Source organism: Cetorhinus maximus, chromosome 2, assembly GCF_964194155.1.
Source record: "Cetorhinus maximus chromosome 2, sCetMax3.hap1.1, whole genome shotgun sequence".
Classification (NCBI taxonomy): Eukaryota; Metazoa; Chordata; class Chondrichthyes; order Lamniformes; family Cetorhinidae; genus Cetorhinus; species Cetorhinus maximus.
The window spans coordinates 51278972-51297144 of record NC_135880.1 but is presented as its reverse complement, the minus strand read 5'-3'; the positions used below and the strand labels follow the sequence as shown (position 1 = coordinate 51297144).

At 43.2% G+C, this 18173-nt stretch overlaps 1 protein-coding gene across 3 annotated transcripts in view; it reads left to right on the top strand.

Annotated features, from left to right (window-relative positions):
• Positions 1-18173, top strand: part of edil3b (EGF like and discoidin domains 3b) — a 311349-nt gene that overhangs the window by 91041 nt on the left and 202135 nt on the right. For 2 of the 3 annotated variants that reach the window (XM_078564731.1, XM_078564710.1), the window contains exon 3: positions 1969-1998. The exons of the other annotated variant lie outside the window; for it this stretch is intronic. In XM_078564731.1, the coding sequence (XP_078420857.1) occupies positions 1969-1998 (30 nt within the window). The remainder of the gene's footprint in view (positions 1-1968; positions 1999-18173) is intronic. 3 annotated transcript variants of the gene reach the window in all.

The following is an 18173-nucleotide window of genomic DNA, read 5'->3' as shown; positions in this document are numbered from 1 at the left end:
CTCCTACCCCATAGCCCTGTACATTTATTCCCTTCCAGTATCTATTCCACTTTTTTATTTTGAATGTTCCTATTGAATCTGCTTCCATCATCACCCTTCACCATCATCAGACAGTGTGTTCCATATCACAACAACTCACTGTATAAACAACGTTTTCTCATGTTGCAAACAATGTAACATACTGGACAGTATTCTCAGCTTTGTCACATAGTAGCGACAAAACAAGATATCTATCCGCTACTCTCACTCCATCCCACCCCATCACCTTTTTAGAGGGTTATTTGTGATGCAGTGTGGGCTCCCAGTGTGAAGAGGAAACCTGCCACTGAAAAGCTGTCAAATCCTAGAAACAATGCTTCAGCACCAGAAAAGCAGTTAAAAGGGAAGAAAAGCTCTGACACACGATCTCAGCCAGGTCTTCGGTAGGCCTCATCTGAGAGTGAAGCCTACAACTATATGTGTACAGGCCTAATTAAAGGGAGAGGAGGCCTTTAATCAGCCCTGTGCCTCTATCAGGAAATATCTTGGGACCTTATGACCCTGTCATCACGTTTCATCAGATAATTATGGACAGCAATGATAACTGGACTAGACGTGACGGAGTGGGCCCCTCTCCCTAAGCCACCAGTGTTTCCATGTGGGCAGACAAGGAAAGAGTAGCCAGTGACAATCACAGCATGCACAATAGGTGGGAGTGGATATTACCATCCCATTTTCATACTATTTTTGCTGCAATCCAATTGAATGTTAAACTATGTTTACATATGAACATACAAACATACAAATTAGGAGCAGCAGTAGGCCATTTGGCACCTCGAGCCCACTCTGCCATTCAATAAGATCATGGCTGATCAGATTGTGGCCTCAATGCCACTATCCTGCCTATCCCCCAATAACCTTTGATTCCCTGGTTAGTCGAGAATATATCTACCTCCGCCTTAAAAATATTCAATGACCCTGCCCTCACCATTCTTCGGGGTAGAGAGTTCTAAAGACTCACGACCCTCTGAGAGAAAAAAAAAATTTCCTCATCTCCATCTTGAGTGTGAGACCCCTTATTTTTAAACTGTGTCCCCTAGTCCTAGTCTCTCCCACGAGGGGAAACATCCTTTCAGCATTCACCCTGTCAATCTCCTCAGGATCTTAAGTGTTTCAATAAGATCACCTCTCATCCTTCTAAATTTCAATGGATACAGGTCCAACCTGTTCAACTTTTCCTCATAAGGTAAACCTCCCCCATCCCGCCTATCAGTCAAGTGAATATTCTCTGAACTGCTTCTAATACATTTATATCCTTTCTTAATTAAGGATACCAAAACTTTACACAGTATTCCAGGTGTGGTCTTGTCCTATACAACTGTAGTAAAACACTTATTTTATATTCTATTCCCCTTACAATAAACAACAACATTAAATTTGCCTTCCTAATCACTTGCAGTACCTGCGTTCTAACTTTTTGTGATTCATGTGCCAGGACACCCAGATCCCTCTGTATCTCAGAGTTCTGCAACCTCTCTCCATTTAAATAATATGCTGCTTTTCTGTTCTTCCTGCCAAAGTGGACGAGTTCACATTTTCCCAACACAAATCTTCTATCTCAGTGTCTGCTGCTACAATTTCTGCAGGTTAGAGCCATTTGAATTGAAATGCTAATAAACTGCAGGAAGTGTCCTTGATTTTAGAAGCAGAGTTTTCAAGCATGTTTCAATAAAGGTATCAATTATTTAATGTGTTAAAAACTTAGGCTTGAGTTTAAATGTCAGATTGGCTTGTATTGACGTTAACATTGAACTTTCATTAATTTGACAAAGTTGAAATATTTGTAATGGTGTTTGAGTGCTTTTAGATTAAAAGCAGCCACAGATGATTAAGTATTGCAAATATCCATGCATGAGTACTTTAGCTGACAGCTGTACTGTGTTTTGATCATTCCTATCCATTTACTGACTCTGTATTTAATGCCAACAGCTGCAGATGGCGAGGAGTCAACTACAGCAGGTGGGATATTGCTATATGCTGTGTGCACAGTGGTCATTTCATTTGAATATGCATGCTACCTGTTACCTGACAATCCTGCATGTGCAGTTCTGCTCAAGCGTAGTTTAATCCACTTTAACTAGAGCCAGTTAAACAGTCTTACTGATTAAGCAAAACACACTTTCTGGGTATTCATGGCCATTAGTCTGAAACTGTTGGGCATAGCCTGTGTTAAGATACAAATTAAGGCAGGCACATTCTCTTGCACAGCAAGCATATTCTTGGTGCGGTTCCTTTTTAGAATGTTGTTACATCAACCAATGTCTTGGTGAACAATTTTGTCAAGAAACTGATTGATCCGCCTGGAATACAAGTGGTCATATTTACACTTGTCTGCATGTTGAATATGTTTGTGGTGCACCTCCCTTTTATTTATTCCCTCCTGTCACACAACCTCCTATCTCACTCCATCCATCCCCCAAAAATGTTTCTGCATGCTGGTATGGCTTCCATGTTGTTTCCCCTCTCCTTAAAGAACCTGCGCAGACTTTATTCTTTCAAGTTGATCAAACCAGTATTTATTTCTTTGGTTGAGTCCTCCCTTGAGTGCATTTAAGGAATTTGGAAGAGAAGCTTCCTCCATCGTGAGTTCAGCCTGTAACACCAAGTTCCTTTGGGATAGATTCTAACTTTGGTGTATTGCCTCAGCTCATATCCTTTGCCTTTCACAGCAGCCAGCTAGAAGGAGCATGAGTGTAATAGGTAGGATTTAGCAAGTAATGGTGTATACATGTTAGAAATCAACTCTGTTTCCATATGATTTTTTGAGCTATGTATTCAATATATATATTTGAAATGTGTGTCTATTTTTCCTGTACTAATGAAGTCAGGCAGCTGAGATGAAGTTGTTACTAGTGCACATTCAGTGAAAGCTGTATAAATGGGCACTCACAAAAAACACACTTGCACAAAAATGACACTTATTGAGAGACCCAAATAAATTACATTGTAAAAGATGCAAGTGCAACTTTGAAACCACGGACACTTGCAAATTATGAACTATAGACAGCCCTGTGCATACCAAGTCCCTAAATACTTGTCACACTTCAAATGTTCAAAGTGCATATTTGGTATGAGTCTGAAGATCATAATGACCAATGAATGGTTACCCATGCCAGGTTTCTCTCCCCTAGTCCAGGGTTTGGATCCCCCCCACCCAGTATCTGGTGTTTGAATTTCCCACAGTTCTTTTCCTTACTGGTATCTAGGATTTGGTTCCCCACTTTCACTGGTGTGCCTGCTGATACCTGGGTTTGAATCCTCCTACAGTAGCTGACAGTAAATACAATAGGTAGGTTGGTAATTAGCCATAGTTCACAAAAGACTGTAGGCGTCAGAGGGAGAGAGAGAGAATTGGTTATTCAGCTTGAGGGTACCATTCTACTTCAAGTTTGGGGCAGGCAAGGGTCCCAAGTCTACCTTGAGTTGGAAAAGGAATTGAACCTGTGCTGTTGGTCTTATTTAGAACCACACTAGCCATCTAGCCAATTGAGCTAACAGGTTCCCAGTAAATGCAATAACCATTTTGAAAATGAGGACACCTGCAACAAAAGGACAACTGATGCCAGTACCTCAGTACCTTAGGTATTCATAATTTACAGATTTCACTGCATTATTAGGGAAATGTTGAATATCGAATTGCTAAGGAGATTACATCTAAAGATATCTATTTATTGCTGTAACATTAAAACACGTTATATTGTGTTTTATTAGAAAGGTACAATTAATTCAGTTGCAGATTATTATATTATGACAATTATATGACTTGTTCAGGCCCTGTAATGTAGTTTCCACGTGTCAATCATCCTAAAATATCAAATGAAAATGAAAATCACTTCAACTACATAGCAGTTCTTTAAGCACCTGAAAAGTGAAAAAGATAGAGCCAAGTTTCAATGCATTGGAATGTAAGCAAACTTTTGAAAGTCAAAAAAGTGAAAAACTGCTGGATGTTTACAAAGATCATCTCTGTTGTGAGGTGTTGGTTATTGATCGGTATGTCTTAAAGAAGTCTAAGTAGTCTTCCGTAGGTTAACTGTAAGTCTTTATTAACTACTAGAACTATTTAAACATGCACAGTAAAGGGCACAAGCTAGGAGCTGTCTCCATGCTTAGATCTACGCATGTCTCTGCTCAACACCACACTGACCCTGGGTTTGGGTCACGTGCCTTCAAACATCACTGTGAGGGCCGTACTGTGCTCAGTCCTACATTAACCCTATTTGTGATATACCATTATACTACACCTCCCCCCCAAGTCTTTATAAAATGTATTTAGAGCTATAATAGTTTACTTCATGTTTTACATTGTTATCACACCCATACATTTACATTGCTGTTACTATGTTATCACTAATACTTCATTATCACTATCACTACATTATCACAATCCCACCTCCCCCTTCAAGTCCTTGAATTTAAAGTTTCAGGCAGTCTGGAGGCCTTGTAACCCTTCCATATCTTTTTTGCAATCCTGTTGGAAGAGTGGTAGGCTCTGTTGTTGCTGGTTTTCCCTGTTGATTTGGATGTTGAACTGGCACCTGAGTTTCTTTCATTCTTTTCTTCCATTCCTTCTCGTTGAAATGCATTTGGTTGATTCGGCTATTATGCTGATCGGTGGTTGTTGCTACTCTAATTCATTTCTTGCAGGATGGATGAACATTGTGCTTGTCTCCTTGTCACTTCTTTGGCCGGGATTTTCCATCCCCATCGTGGCGGGACCCACTGCGGGAGATTTGGCGGCCCAGCCAAAAGCCCATTGACTTGCGGCAGGACCAGACAATCCCAGCGACAGGTGGGGCCAGAAAATCCCGCCCTTTCTCTTCTTCTGTCATCGTGTGGGTTGACACGATGTCCTCTGTGGTTGAGGAAGAGTCTTCCAGTGAGGAGAATAAGGTTGAGTGGTATGCTCACCTCTGCTTTTCATTGTCGGCCATGGAAGGCTGCTACCAGGTTCCATCATCTCTTGTGGCTTTGGAATGCTGACTGGGGTTACAGCATATGCACAATAGTTGCACTGTTGACCTGGTGTACCGTCGTCGGGGCTAGAGGTAGAGGCTCCTCAGACTGCTGATCACCCTCTTTTACCTCTTCCACTGGAGGCGTGGTTACCTCCTGAGTGGTTGGCTGGGCTGCCCATTGAGAGTTTTCAGGAACCTCTACCGAGAATGGACAACTTTGCTCTGCAACTATTTTGGTAAGTTTAGTTATCTTTGTCTCAGAGTTATCTGTGGAACTCTTATATAAGTTTGACAACTTCACCTAGGCATTCAGTTCTGTTCAGAATGTTTATTGACTGGTCACTGACAGCTGTGTAGACTCTTTCAGTTCAGTTGTTAGATCCTCAATGTATTTCTTAGAATTTTCCTTCTTTGCTTTCAAATTCTGGGCTTGCATTTCCACACTACACCTCATATCCATCATGTTGTTCAGGTTGGATCGGAGTTCAACAATTTAATCAGTTTTGGTTATTAATTCTGCATTTAAGTAACTGTTCTGATTCTTCAGCAATTCCTTCTCCTGTTCAGGCATTTTTCAGAATGTTTAGTAGAGACATCTGATACTTGAAGTTCATCAAGTATTAATTGAAGATTTATCTTTGTTGCATTTGTTGGTACAAGTTCATCATTTAAGCGTTTCAAGTCCTTTTTCAAGTGTTCTGCTTCCTGTGAGTGACATTCCAGTGTTCTCACCAGCTCTCGTTTTTCCTTATCAAACTCTTTCATGTGTAAAAGTTGATTCTCTACACTGATCAATTTTTCTTTAGCAGAGTATAATTCCTCCATGCTATCCTTTAAGTTCACATCCTGTGATTGCATTTCTGCCAATTGTTTTTGAAACACCTCATGCTCTCTTGTGAGAACTTCTACCTTTGCTTGCCATTCTATGTTCTTGATTTCCACCTATTTGTATACCTCTTTGGAGATGTCATGATCTTCCAAGGTTCCTTCCAAGTGTGCAACTGTTTCCTTCAGAGCTGCAGTCTCTTCCTTGTACCTCTTCCTCCTGGAGTATATAACTTTCTTGAGTCTTCACTGCCAGCAGCTGCTTCAGTTCCTTCAGAGTGGCATTAAATTCATTTTGTTTCACTTTGCAATTTTCCAGAGGAACAAACTTTGACCTGAGGGATCATTGAGGCATGTGAAGATCCTTCAGTAGGTTTTCCTTTTCATTGCAAAGCTCAGTTACTTGGTTGTGACTTTTCTTGTAACTTAACAGTGTCTCATTGAGTTTGCTCTGCTGTTCCACCATCCTGCTGTTCAAGGTAGTCTTTATTCTTTCATGTTGCTGAAGGGTTCTGCACTGTTTTTGAATTTGATCTTGAAGGACAGTTAGCTGTCCTTTCAACTGTTTATTTTCTTGTTCAGCTCTTGGCTTCTCACTCTGCATTTCACCGTATTGCCTTTTTCACTGCTGACAGTTCCAACAAAGCTTTTTCTAAAATAGCATCTAACTTCTTTTTTAACTCCTCATGTTTTTCCAGGGGCACGTATTGGTTCTACAAAGAGTCTTTTTATGGCCGCAACTTCTTTGTTTCCGCCTGCTATTGTACCTGGCTTTACAGCTGGTTGAATTTTCCCAACTTCCACTTTGATTTACCAACAGGGTAACTGATTGTTGTTATTTCCTCCTGTTACCTTTCTGATGCCTCAGAGATTTGTTTGTTCAGATCTTGAACAGTTTGGTTCGTTGAAGACTTCAGGTTATCATGCGTTTTCAGAGATGTATACTCAGCTTGAATCTTGTGTTTCAAATCTTTCAGTTCAGCTTTGATATGAACATTTTTTGGTTTTACTTTTGCTTCATCTTGCTCTGCCTGTAGAAGGGCTTTGTCCTTGTTGTTCACTGCCAGCTGGAAATGTGTTGTGGTCTCCAAAAAGGTATATCTTTGGGACTTCTGGAAAGTTCCTACCTCCCAGGCGCCCTTGTTTGGGTTTGTTTGGGTACTCTCTTTGTCCCTTTTGTCACTTTGCTGGAGGTTTCCTATCCCTCTTTTTAAGCTCTGCATGCTTTTCAACTTGAAGATTAAAACAATTGTCAAAGGCTGTTATTAGTTCCTTGAGGCTGGTTGAGGATTCATCACTGCCAAGAGTTAGGATTACTTCATCTGCAAGTTCACCAAACCTGTATAAAAAGGTATTAATCTGGACTTCTTCTGATTTTTTTTTTTTACTGAGACCTAATGTACTCCAGTAATTTAAAAATTCTCTTCTCAAGGATGCCACAGTTCCCATTGGGTTTGGCCCTTGGAAAAGTCCAAACTGATCTGGTAAGTTAGATTTTTGACCCATGGCTACTTAATATCTTTTGCAGTTACAGCGTTAAATGTTGTTGCTGTTTTATGAATGGCTGTGCAGTAATCTTTTTTTCTCTCTGCTCTTCTTTTCGCAGTCGTTGGGTTTCAGCAGACTCCCGTTGTGCTGATGTGGGCTTTTTTTTTTCCGAACATACAAAATAGGAGCAGACGTAGGCCATTTAGCCCCTCGAGCCTGCTCCGCCATGAATAAGATCATAGCTGATCTGTTTGTGTGTCGAGCTCCACGTTCCCATCTACCCCCGATAACCTTCGATTCCCTTGCCTAACAAGAATCTATCTACTCTACCTTAAAAATATTCACTGACCCTGCTTCCACCGCCTTTTGAGGCAGAGAGTTCCTAAGTTACACAACCCTCTGAGAGAAAAAAAATTCTCCTCATTTCTGTCCTATAAGGGCAATCTCTAATTTTAAAACAGTGCCCCCTAGTTCTGGACTCACCCACAAGAGGAAACATTCTTTCCACATCCACCTTGTCAAGACCATTTGGGATCTTATATATTTCAATCAAGTCACCCCTCACTCTTCTAAACTCCAGTGAAAACAAGCCCAGCCTGTCCAACTTATCCTCAGAAGATACCCATTCTATCCATTCTATGTATCAATCTAATAAACCTCCTCTGAACTGCCTCCAATGTACTTACATCCTTCCTTAAGTAAGGAGACCAAAACTGCACAAAGTATTTGAGATATGGTCTCACCAATGCCAGTATAACTGAAGCATAACATCCTTATTTTTATGTTCAATTCCTCTCATAATAGAGGATAACATTCCATTAGTCTTCTTAATTACTTGTTATACCTGCATACTAACTTTTTGTGACTCATGCACTAGAACACCTAGATCCCTCTGCATCTTAGAATCCTGCAGTCATTCTCCATTTAAGTAATACTCTGCTTTTTTATTCTGTCTGCCAAACTGAACAACTTCACATTTTCCTACATTACACTTCATCTGCCAGATTTTTGCTCACTCACTCAACTTATCTATATCCATCTGCAAACTCCTATATCTTCTTCACAACATACTTTCCGACCTATCTTTGTGTTGTCTGAAAATTTAGCTACCATGCCTTCACTCCCCTCATCTAAGTCATTGGTGTGAATTGTAAAAAGTTGAGGCCCCAGCACTCATCCCTGCGGGACTCTACGTATCACATCCTGCCAGTCAGAAAAAGACCCATTTATGCATACTCTCTGTTTTCTGCTAGCCAGCCAATCTTCTGTCCACTACACCTTGAGCTTTTAATTTACACAATAACCTTTGATGTGACATATTTTCAAATGCTTTCTGTAATCCAAGTACAGTACTTCTACAGGCTCCCCTCTATCCACCGCACATGTTACTCCTTCAAAGAACCCTAATAAATTGGTTAAACATAATTTCCCTTTCATAAAACCATGCTGACTATTCCTGATTACCTTGCGTTTTTCCTAAGTGCCCAGGTATAACCTCTTTAATGATTGACTCTAACGCTGTCCCCGTGACAGACATCAAGCTAACTGGCCTACAGTTTCCTGTTTTAAATGTACTCTCTCTGTAGAACCTTCAAAACTAATGCTTTTGGCCAGCAATTTATTCCTCTAAGCTTTTGAATTCCATTTGAAGGCATTTTTTTTTCTCTGCCTTCAGTTTTTTAAACTTTTTTTTTAATCGATGGAGCTGGCTGTGGACCCTTGTTGCAGCTTTCTGAATTTCAAGATCGTGTCGCTGTTCACTCAGAGATAAAGGGATGTCCTGCACTTGTTGGTTCTGGTGGGCTCCACACAATGGCGATGGCGCTTTTCTTGAAAAAAAAACAATGGCTGCCTGGATAGGCTGCCAGTAGACTTTTTGTTCAGTGTTTTATGTTTTAGACTCATGAGTCTGCTGAAATTGGAGCGTCTGCTTGATTTTTACTGAGCTGGACAGTTGTGATGTTCCCCAAATACTTAATTCATTCTTTCTTTCTTCAGATGGGCTTGAATGCCATATGTTCAGGCTCCAACTCAGGGATCAGGTTTTAGTGATGGGTTTCTTTCAAATGGTACTTCTGACACTGAATTACTTTAAAGAGTTCTCAGGACTTGCTGCAGCCTGGAGTTTTAAAAGATATTGCTCACCCTTGCAGGTTGCGTTGACTCTGCATTCTGAAGCTAGACTTCCAAAAGCTATTCAGTGCAGTCTTCTGCTGCAGTAAGGAAGTTTAAATCTCTGTCTTCAGCTTCCAGGCCTTTCTCTGGAGCTTTTTCTGACACATTTTCCTCTGTGCCTCTGCTCCTTTAGGAGCTTCTTTTCAGGCCAGAATGCTGTGTTGATTTTTTTCTCAGTCTTCCAGCATTCCGGATGGTCTCTGCATTTTAGTGAGATTCTGGGTTTTCATCCCCTCGCTGCCACCCTGTTGTGGGGTGTTGGTTACAGTTCAGTATGCCTTAAATAAGCCTCCATAGTCTTCCGTAGGTCAACTTTAAGTCTTTATTAACTTCTAGGACCATTTACACATATGCAGGAAAGGGTACAAGCTAAGAGCTGTCTCCAAGCTTAGGTCTACACATGTCTCTGCTCAGCACCACACTGACCCCTAGGTCTGGGTCATGTGCCTTCTTACATCACAAAAACAGAATTACCTGGAAAAACTCAGCAGGTCTGGCGCATCGGCGGAGAAGAAAATAGTTGACGTTTCGAGTCCTCATGACCCTTCAGCAGAACTGAGTAAAGTTAGGAGAGGGGTGAAATATAAGCTGGTTTAAGGTATCGGGGGGAGAGAAGTTGTGGGGGGGGGTGGTTGTAGGGACAAGCAAGCAGTGATAGGAGCAGATAATCAAAAGATGTCACAGACAAAAGGAACAAAGAGGTGTTAAAGGTGGTGATATTATCTAAGAAAATGTGCCAATTAAGAATGGATGGTAGGACACTCAAGGTACAGCTCTAGTGGGGGTGGGGTGGAAAGACTGACAGGGTATTACAGTTATAGATTTAAAAATAATGGAAATAGGTGGGAAAAGAAAAATCTATATAAATTATTGGAAAAAACAAAAAGGAGGGCAAAGAAACGGGAAGGGGGTGGGGATGGGGGAGGGAGTTTAAGATCTAAAGTTGTTGAATTCAATATTCAGCCCGGAAGGCTGTAAAGTGCCTAGTCGGAAGATGAGGTGCTGTTCCTCCAGTTTGCGTTGGGCTTCACTGGAACAATGCAGCAAGCCAAGGACAGACATGTGGGCAAAAGAGCAGGGTGGAGTGTTAAAATGGCAAGCGACAGGGAGGTTTGGGTCTTTCTTGCGGACCGACCGCAGGTGTTCTGCAAAGCTGTCACCTAGCTTGTGTTTGGTCTCTCCAATGTAGAGGAGACCGCATTGGGAGCAACGAATGCAGTAGACTAAGTTAGGGGAAATGCTAGTGAAATGCTGCTTCACTTGAAAGGAGTGTTTGGGCCCTTGGACGGTGAGGAGAGAGGAAGTGAAGGGGCAGGTGTTGCATCTTCTGTGTGGGCATGGGGAGGTGCCATAGGTGGGGGTTGAGGAGTAGGGGGTGATGGAGGAGTGGACCAGGGTGTCCCGGAGGGAACAATCCCTACAGAATGCCGTCAGGGGGGGTGAAGGGAAGATGTGTTTGGTGGTGGCATCATGCTGGAGTTGGCGGAAATGGCGGAGGATGATCCTTTGAATGCGGAGGCTGGTGGGGTGATAAGTGAGGACAAGGGGGACCCTATCATGTTTCTGGGAAGGAGGAGAAGGCGTGAGGGCGGATGCGCGGGAGATGGGCCGGACACGGTTGAGGGCCCTGTCAACAACCGTGGGTGGAAAACTTCGGTTAAGGAAGAAGGAGGACATGTCAGAGGAACTGTTTTTGAAGTTAGCATCATCAGAACAGATGCGACGGAGGCGAAGGAACTGAGAGAATGGGATGGAGTCCTTACAGGAAGCGGGGTGTGAGGAGCTGTAGTCGAGGTAGCTGTGGGAGTCGGTAGGCTTGTAATGGATATTGGTAGACAGTCTATCATCAGAAATTGAGACAGAAAGGTCAAGGAAGGGAAGGGAAGTGTCAGAGATGGACCATGTGAAAATGATGGAGGGGTGGAGATTGGAAGCAAAATTAATAAATTTTTCCAGGTCCCGACGAGAGCATGAAGCAGCACCGAAGTAATCATCGATGTACCGGAGAAAGAGTTGTGGGAGGGGGCCGGAGTAGGACTGGACCAAGGAATGTTCCACATATCCCATAAAGAGACAGGCATAGCTGGGGCCCATGCGGGTACCCATAGCCACGCCTTTTATTTGGAGGAAGTGAGAGGAGTTAAAGGAGAAATTGTTCAGTGTGAGAACAAGTTCAGCCAGACGGAGGAGAGTAGTGGTGGATGGGGATTGTTCGGGCCTCTGTTCAAGGAAGAAGATAAGGGCCCTCAGACCATCCTGATGGGGGATGGAGGTGTGGAGGGATTGGACGTCCATGGTGAAGAGGAAGAGGTTGGGGCCAGGGAACTGGAAATTGTTGATGTGACGTAAGGTGTCAGAGGAATCACGGATGTAGGTAGGAAGGGACTGGACAAGGGGAGAGAGAAGGGAGTCAAGATAACGAGAAATGAGTTCCGTGGGGCAGGAACAGGCTGACACGATCGGTCTGCCGGGACAGTTCTGTTTGTGGATTTTGAGTAGGAGGTAGAAGCGGGCCATCCGAGGTTGGGCGACTATCAGGTTGGAAGCTGTTGGAGGAAGATCTCCAGAGGAGATGATGTCAGTGACAGTCCTGGAAACAATGGCTTGATGTTCAGTGGTGGGGTCATGGTCCAGGGAGAGGTAGGAGGAAGTGTCTGCGAGTTGACGCTCAGCCTCCGCGAGGTAGAGGTCAGTGCGCCAGACAACAACAGCACCACCCTTGTCAGTGGGTTTGATGACAATGTTGGGGTTGGACCTGAGAGAACGGAGTGCAGTAAGATCAGAGAGAGACAGATTAGAATGGGTGAGAGGAGCAGAGAAATTGAGACGACTAATGTCACGCCGACAGTTCTCAATGAAAAGATCAAGAGAAGGTAAGAATCCAGAGGAAGGGGTCCAGGTGGAGGGAGAATATTGGAGGTGGGTAAAAGGATCCGTTGAACGGGGAGAGGAATCCTGCCCAAAGAAGTGAGCACGGAGACGAAGACGGCGTAAGAAGAGTTCAGAATCGTGCCGAGCCCAAAATTCATTGAGATGAGGGCGTAAGGGTATGAAACTAAGTCCTTTGCTGAGCACTGAACGTTCAGTATCGGAGAGGGGAAGGTCAGGGGGTATAGTGAATACGCGGCTGGGATTGGAAGATGGGGTGGGGACGGAGGGACAAGCAGGGGTGGAGGGTCCCAGATGGGTGTTGTCTTACATCAGTGTGTGGGCAGTAGTGTACTGAGTCAAACATTAACCCTATATGTGCCAGACCCTTATACAACAATCTTAGTCAACCAACTACAAAAGGAGCATAAAACAGCTCAGTGAAACTGGCAAAAATCACAAAATGGAGGGAAATCAGTTGGAATCTAATGGGATACAGAACAGAATCTTTGGCCTCTAAACTCATTCAGGATAAACCAATCACGTAATTTATGTTTAATGTTCTCAAAGTAGAGTGGTTTGTGCTGAGAGTAGGGATATAGCATACTAGATTAGAGGAAATATATGTGGATTACTGTCTCAGAGAAAATGTAGTTGGGGAAAGAGAGAACTGGACCAGGGAAGGGCAGTCAGAAGTTGGAGTGATGGAAGAGTACAAAAGGGCATCCAAGAGAGAATGGTCCTTTTGAGCTGATGAATAGGAAAGCTAATTGAATGGGATCTTTTTTGAAGAATGTTGGGCTAGGATTTCTATTCATTGATTATAAATAAACAAAAAATTCAGCCTATTTACCAAAAATGAATTATGTATATCTGGTTCTATATTAGCCCAGTACACATTCTTTAAAAGAGATGCATTGCCTTCATGAAATGTTCTGGGATAATTAATGAAAAGTGTGGCGTTAAATGCTAATTCATGAACGTTGGATGGCAGCCATTCGGAGGCTTATGACTAATTGAAACACTCGAGATGTAGAATACTATTAACACCTGACTTAACTTTAAACAAGCATTTCCCACAAGGCATTCAAATTATGGATTTTTTGTATCATTCCTCAGAACACCACAAAATGGCTGTTTGAATAGTTAGTTGTTTTGTTTTCGTAAATATATTTTAAATAAGTGAGGCATGTAATTTATGACAAAACACAAATTGCTATTTTGCAAGAAAATGCATATTTTTTAATAGAAGCCAACCATGAGCAGTTATATTTGACTCCAGAAAAAACAGATTGGTTTGAAAAAATGCCTGATCTGTGTATATAGGATGTTTTTAAATGATCAGTTCAAATTTTTGATGTGGCTTATTTTGTTATGTGCTTATGGTGGGCTAGAATTATGATGTGCGCTCCAAACATTGCTCCCACACAAAAGATGCTGGTTGCATAACTGGCAAATATTTTGCGTACTTTTAACGAAAGTGTGAAGATATGTGGAACTTATATGAGGCCTTTAACATGCAATAAGTCCCAAGGTGCTTCCCAGGGGCATAATCAGAAAATAATGGATGCCAATCCATAGAAAGAAATGTAGTAATAGATCCAATAGGAAAATAAGGAGAAAATTCTTGACTCAGTAAGTGGTTAGAATGTGGAACTAGCTACCGCAGGGAGTGGTTGAGGCAAATAGCTTAGATGCTTTCAAAAGGAAACTTGATTAGTACATAAGAGAAAAGGACATTACAAAAATATTGAAAAATAAGCTGAGGTAGATGGTATGGGAGTAGACTAGTGTTGAGTATAAATGCCAGCAGAGATTAGTTGGGCCGAATGGTCTGCTTCTGTTTGTATGTGCCATGCACTACTGTGTAAGGCCTGATCAAGGAGGTGAGTTAAAAGGAGGAGATGATGTGGAGGGTTTAGGGTGGGAATTCCTAAGTGTGGGACCTAGGTGAACGGAGACCACTGGTCAATGGTAGGGGTAGGGGGGAATACAGAGCCGGAGGAACATAGATAACATAGATTTCTAAATGGGCTACAGGGTGGGAGGAGTTTGCAAAGATAGATGTTTCTGAGCACACTCCTGTTCGCCTGTACTGTAGAGTAAAATGTCATGTGCCATAACAGTAGCTCCTTCCAGAAGTTCAAGTGCCTTATGAAGTCTTTCCTGAAATCCCTCATGATCTAGACATATTCCAAAAGACATATGCAACTGTCTTTTATCCCCAAAGTAGAAAAGACTGAAGAGCTTCAAAATATCTGCTGATAAAATATGATATTAAAGACAAAAATAAAAGATTATAAACATTTATATTTTGAACTTTGAAAGAATATGATGACTATAGATTTGAGGTTAGCTTGATATCTTACCTTAGCTTGATACAATTTTATGTACATTTTCATGTGGGGTTTTATGAAATAAATTCTTATTTGTAAAGAAAAAGGTGTAAATACAAGCATAAAAACAGAAAATCTGGAAATATTCAGCAGATCAAGCAATATCTTTGTAGAGAGCAAGCATTAGAGGCTAGGATTTTCCCCATGGCTTTGGAATCTTGCCCTCATAGTCAAATTGGGATCAGAAACCTATTTTCAGTGATGAACAGTCATCTGGCTTTGAGTTTCCTTGAATTGCCCAATTAGTGGCTAGAGGACATGAACACTGTCCAATTAAGGATGGTGGATGGGCTTTCGAAGCTGAAGAGCCAAAAGGAGGCCCCCCAGTACTGAAGAAGCAAGAGGACGCCTTTTCCAGTAAGTGAGAGAGCTGTCGTAAAAGGCGGAGGTGCCCTGTCTCCAACTTTTTTAACTTTAAAATAAAAGTCCCCTCAGACCACCATTGTTGGGATGGGGGAGGGTGTATGGGGTTGGTTGTTGAGGGAAACCTCTCCACAGGGCAGTGTACGACTGAAGCCAGGAATGTTGGAAGGGCCTCTAAGATTGCCTGGAGCCCTGGCCCACTGGTCATTTGCTGGATGGCTGCCTCCCGACAGTCATAGTCTTCCACGATGCCTTGGAAGGCATGAAGGCCAACTGGACAGTAACAGTTGGCCTCTGAAAATAAACTTTGATAGGCCTTTAAGTGGCTCAAATGGCTACATGCTGCTTGCAGAACATGGTGCCCCCCCCCCACCCCCCCACCTCCCCATCATAATTCTGACTCCAGGAAAATGGTCCAGAGGCAGGATGAAGATGAGGAGAACCAGCATGCTGGCACACAGCGTGAATTTACGTGCCCACTCACCCCTACTGAGGCCTAGAAATTTAGCCCAATGTTTCAGTCCTGTTGAAGTGTCATCGACCTGAAACATCGGGATTCTGTCAGCCTGATGGGGCTCCTGCTCACCGTTCAGAGAACAGGTATCAGAGAGGCCCAACAGAATCAAGTGACTTTCAACACTTAAATGGTCACTGTCGGGTCTTCTCTGAGATTGAGGTCCCTGGCCCGCTGTGAGCTGCGGGCCAATCAGAGGCCAGCAGATCTTCATGCCGCCAGTAAGAGTGGTGACTGCAGGCAGCACTGTCGTCATCCTAGGCCCAGGATCATCGTAGGCTTCCAGACCAAATGTGAGTGAACTCAGGATGGGAATCGCGGGGTGGGGTTGCGGGAGACGGGGAGGGAGATGAGAGGCAAGGAGGCGATCAGCGGCCAATCGCTCCTGCCTGATGCTGGGCCTGTCAATCAGACACGGAATTGACATCCCGCCGCCAGTGGCTGGGAATCCCATGTCAGTCCCTTTCGACATCTGACTTAATTGGGGGAGGGTTTGCCACTGCCTGGAGATGATTGTGGGGCCTCTCCGACGAAGGAGTGGGCCCAGCCGCTATGTTTCCCACCGTGACAGGCTGCATTAAATCCAGCCTGTTCACCCCATTTCTCTGTCCACAGATTTTCTAGACCTGCTGAGTATTTTCAGCATTTCTTTAATTTCAGGTCTCCAGAATCCACAGTATTTTGCTCTTATATGAATAGAAGTATGATGGTTGATTGAGTTGAAAGTCAGATCTAGAATTGTAGAAGAGAGTTTTCAACCTCCCTTTATTCATCTTCGTTCATCAGTCTTTATATGCAAATAGACCTATCTGTCATCTTTATGGAGTTAAATTTGTGCCTGTGTAAGAATTCTGAATTTAGCCACGTCCTCTTTTGGATTTGTTTTCTCCTCCTTTTCGACAGCTGGACTGATTGTTGGTCCAGTTAACTTGCTATCCTGATCTTGATTGTTTATCACAGTCTTTTGCTAATTGTTCATTACCATCAGGCTTTAAAGCTTTTGTCTAACAATTCTTCACAACAATTTTCTTTCCATTCCCTAGCCATCAATTTCAGCCTTCTTCCTGGCAACCCCAGGCTGTATCCGACTGTTTGCAAGCTTGGGCCCACATTTTTGCTCCCGGGCCCCGTGCGTAAAGAGGGGAGAATTCTCAGCTCTGCAAGCCTGACCTTTAAAAATAGCAGCCCGCGGCTCTGATTTTCATTCCGGGGGGAATGGGCTGGATTAGAAGTCAGGCCTGCCACCCCACAGAACAAGAACAGAGGCTGCTAGGTGAAAGGCCTGCCTCTGTGGCCTGGCACTATGTTATATTTAATTTTTTTAAATGATTAAAATGAAAAAACAGCCCTCCAGCCCTTACCCCTCAACCTTTCTCACTTCCCTTGCACTCCCCATGCCCCATCCATGCCAACCTATGCCACCTCATGCCCCTCTACCTATCCCCATGGCACTTCATACCCCCTGTGCCCCCCCACATCCCCATTGCCCTTTATAGCTCCTTTGCCAACTTAGCAGCAAGTCATGCCAGCCCATGTCCCCACCCACCACCCTTTTCCCTTACCCCCTCCATGCTAGCTCACCTAGTATCTACCATAGACAAACCTCAGAAGCCATGCTGATGTAAAATAAAGTTATGTGTCTATTGATGACATCCCTATTCAAAAAAACACTCTGATGAAAATCTCCTCCTATGAGTTTTGACAGTTCATTGACAGCTTTGACAGTTTTTTAATAGCTTTACAGTTCTTTGATCGCTTTGACTGTTAGACAGTTTTGAAAGTTCTTTGTTAGCTTAACAGTTCTTTGACAGCTTTGACAGTTCCAATGAGTTTATGCACTTTTTACGCATAATCGTGTTTACTTTTACAATCCCAAAGGATGCCTTACTTCTCACAAATGGTGCCTTACCTCTCCCAAAGGTGTCCCGGGACCATTTCTAAAGGGTTACCTTACCGCTCCAAGGGGTATCCTGGCTAGCCAAACAAATCAACCAAGTTCAGACCAGCTCTTACCTGGTCTAATCTGCACACATTGGGCAGAAATTTTCCCTTGTTGGGCGGGCGGGCCCCACCAGCTCAGCAGCGGGTGGGCAGCCGATCGCTGTCGCTGAAATGGGCCCCGCCGCCATTTTAAGGGGGCGGGCCAATTAAGACCCACCCAGCAGGCCACCCGACGGGAAGCGCTATGCGCTTCCTGTGCGGGATGGGGGAGGGATTCCCCAACTGTCAGAGTGCGCGTATACGCGAAAGAGCGCACATCTCCCTGAGACTAAGTGCTGTCCCAGGGAGACTGGTGAAAGGTTTGTAAACTTCAAAAATAGAAAAATAAAAAAATTATTAACATGTCCCCCTCATGTGACAATGTCACACGAGATGGGACATGTTATTAAAAAGCACAAAAACTTTATTAAACTTTTTTAAAACAAACATGAAACCTCATCCCGCCAGTGGATGAGGTTTCATGTTTTTTCAGGAGCCCGCTGGGGCTCCTGGCCTGCCCGCCAGCCTTAAGATTGGATGGGCATGGCCTTTAATTGGTTTAACTAC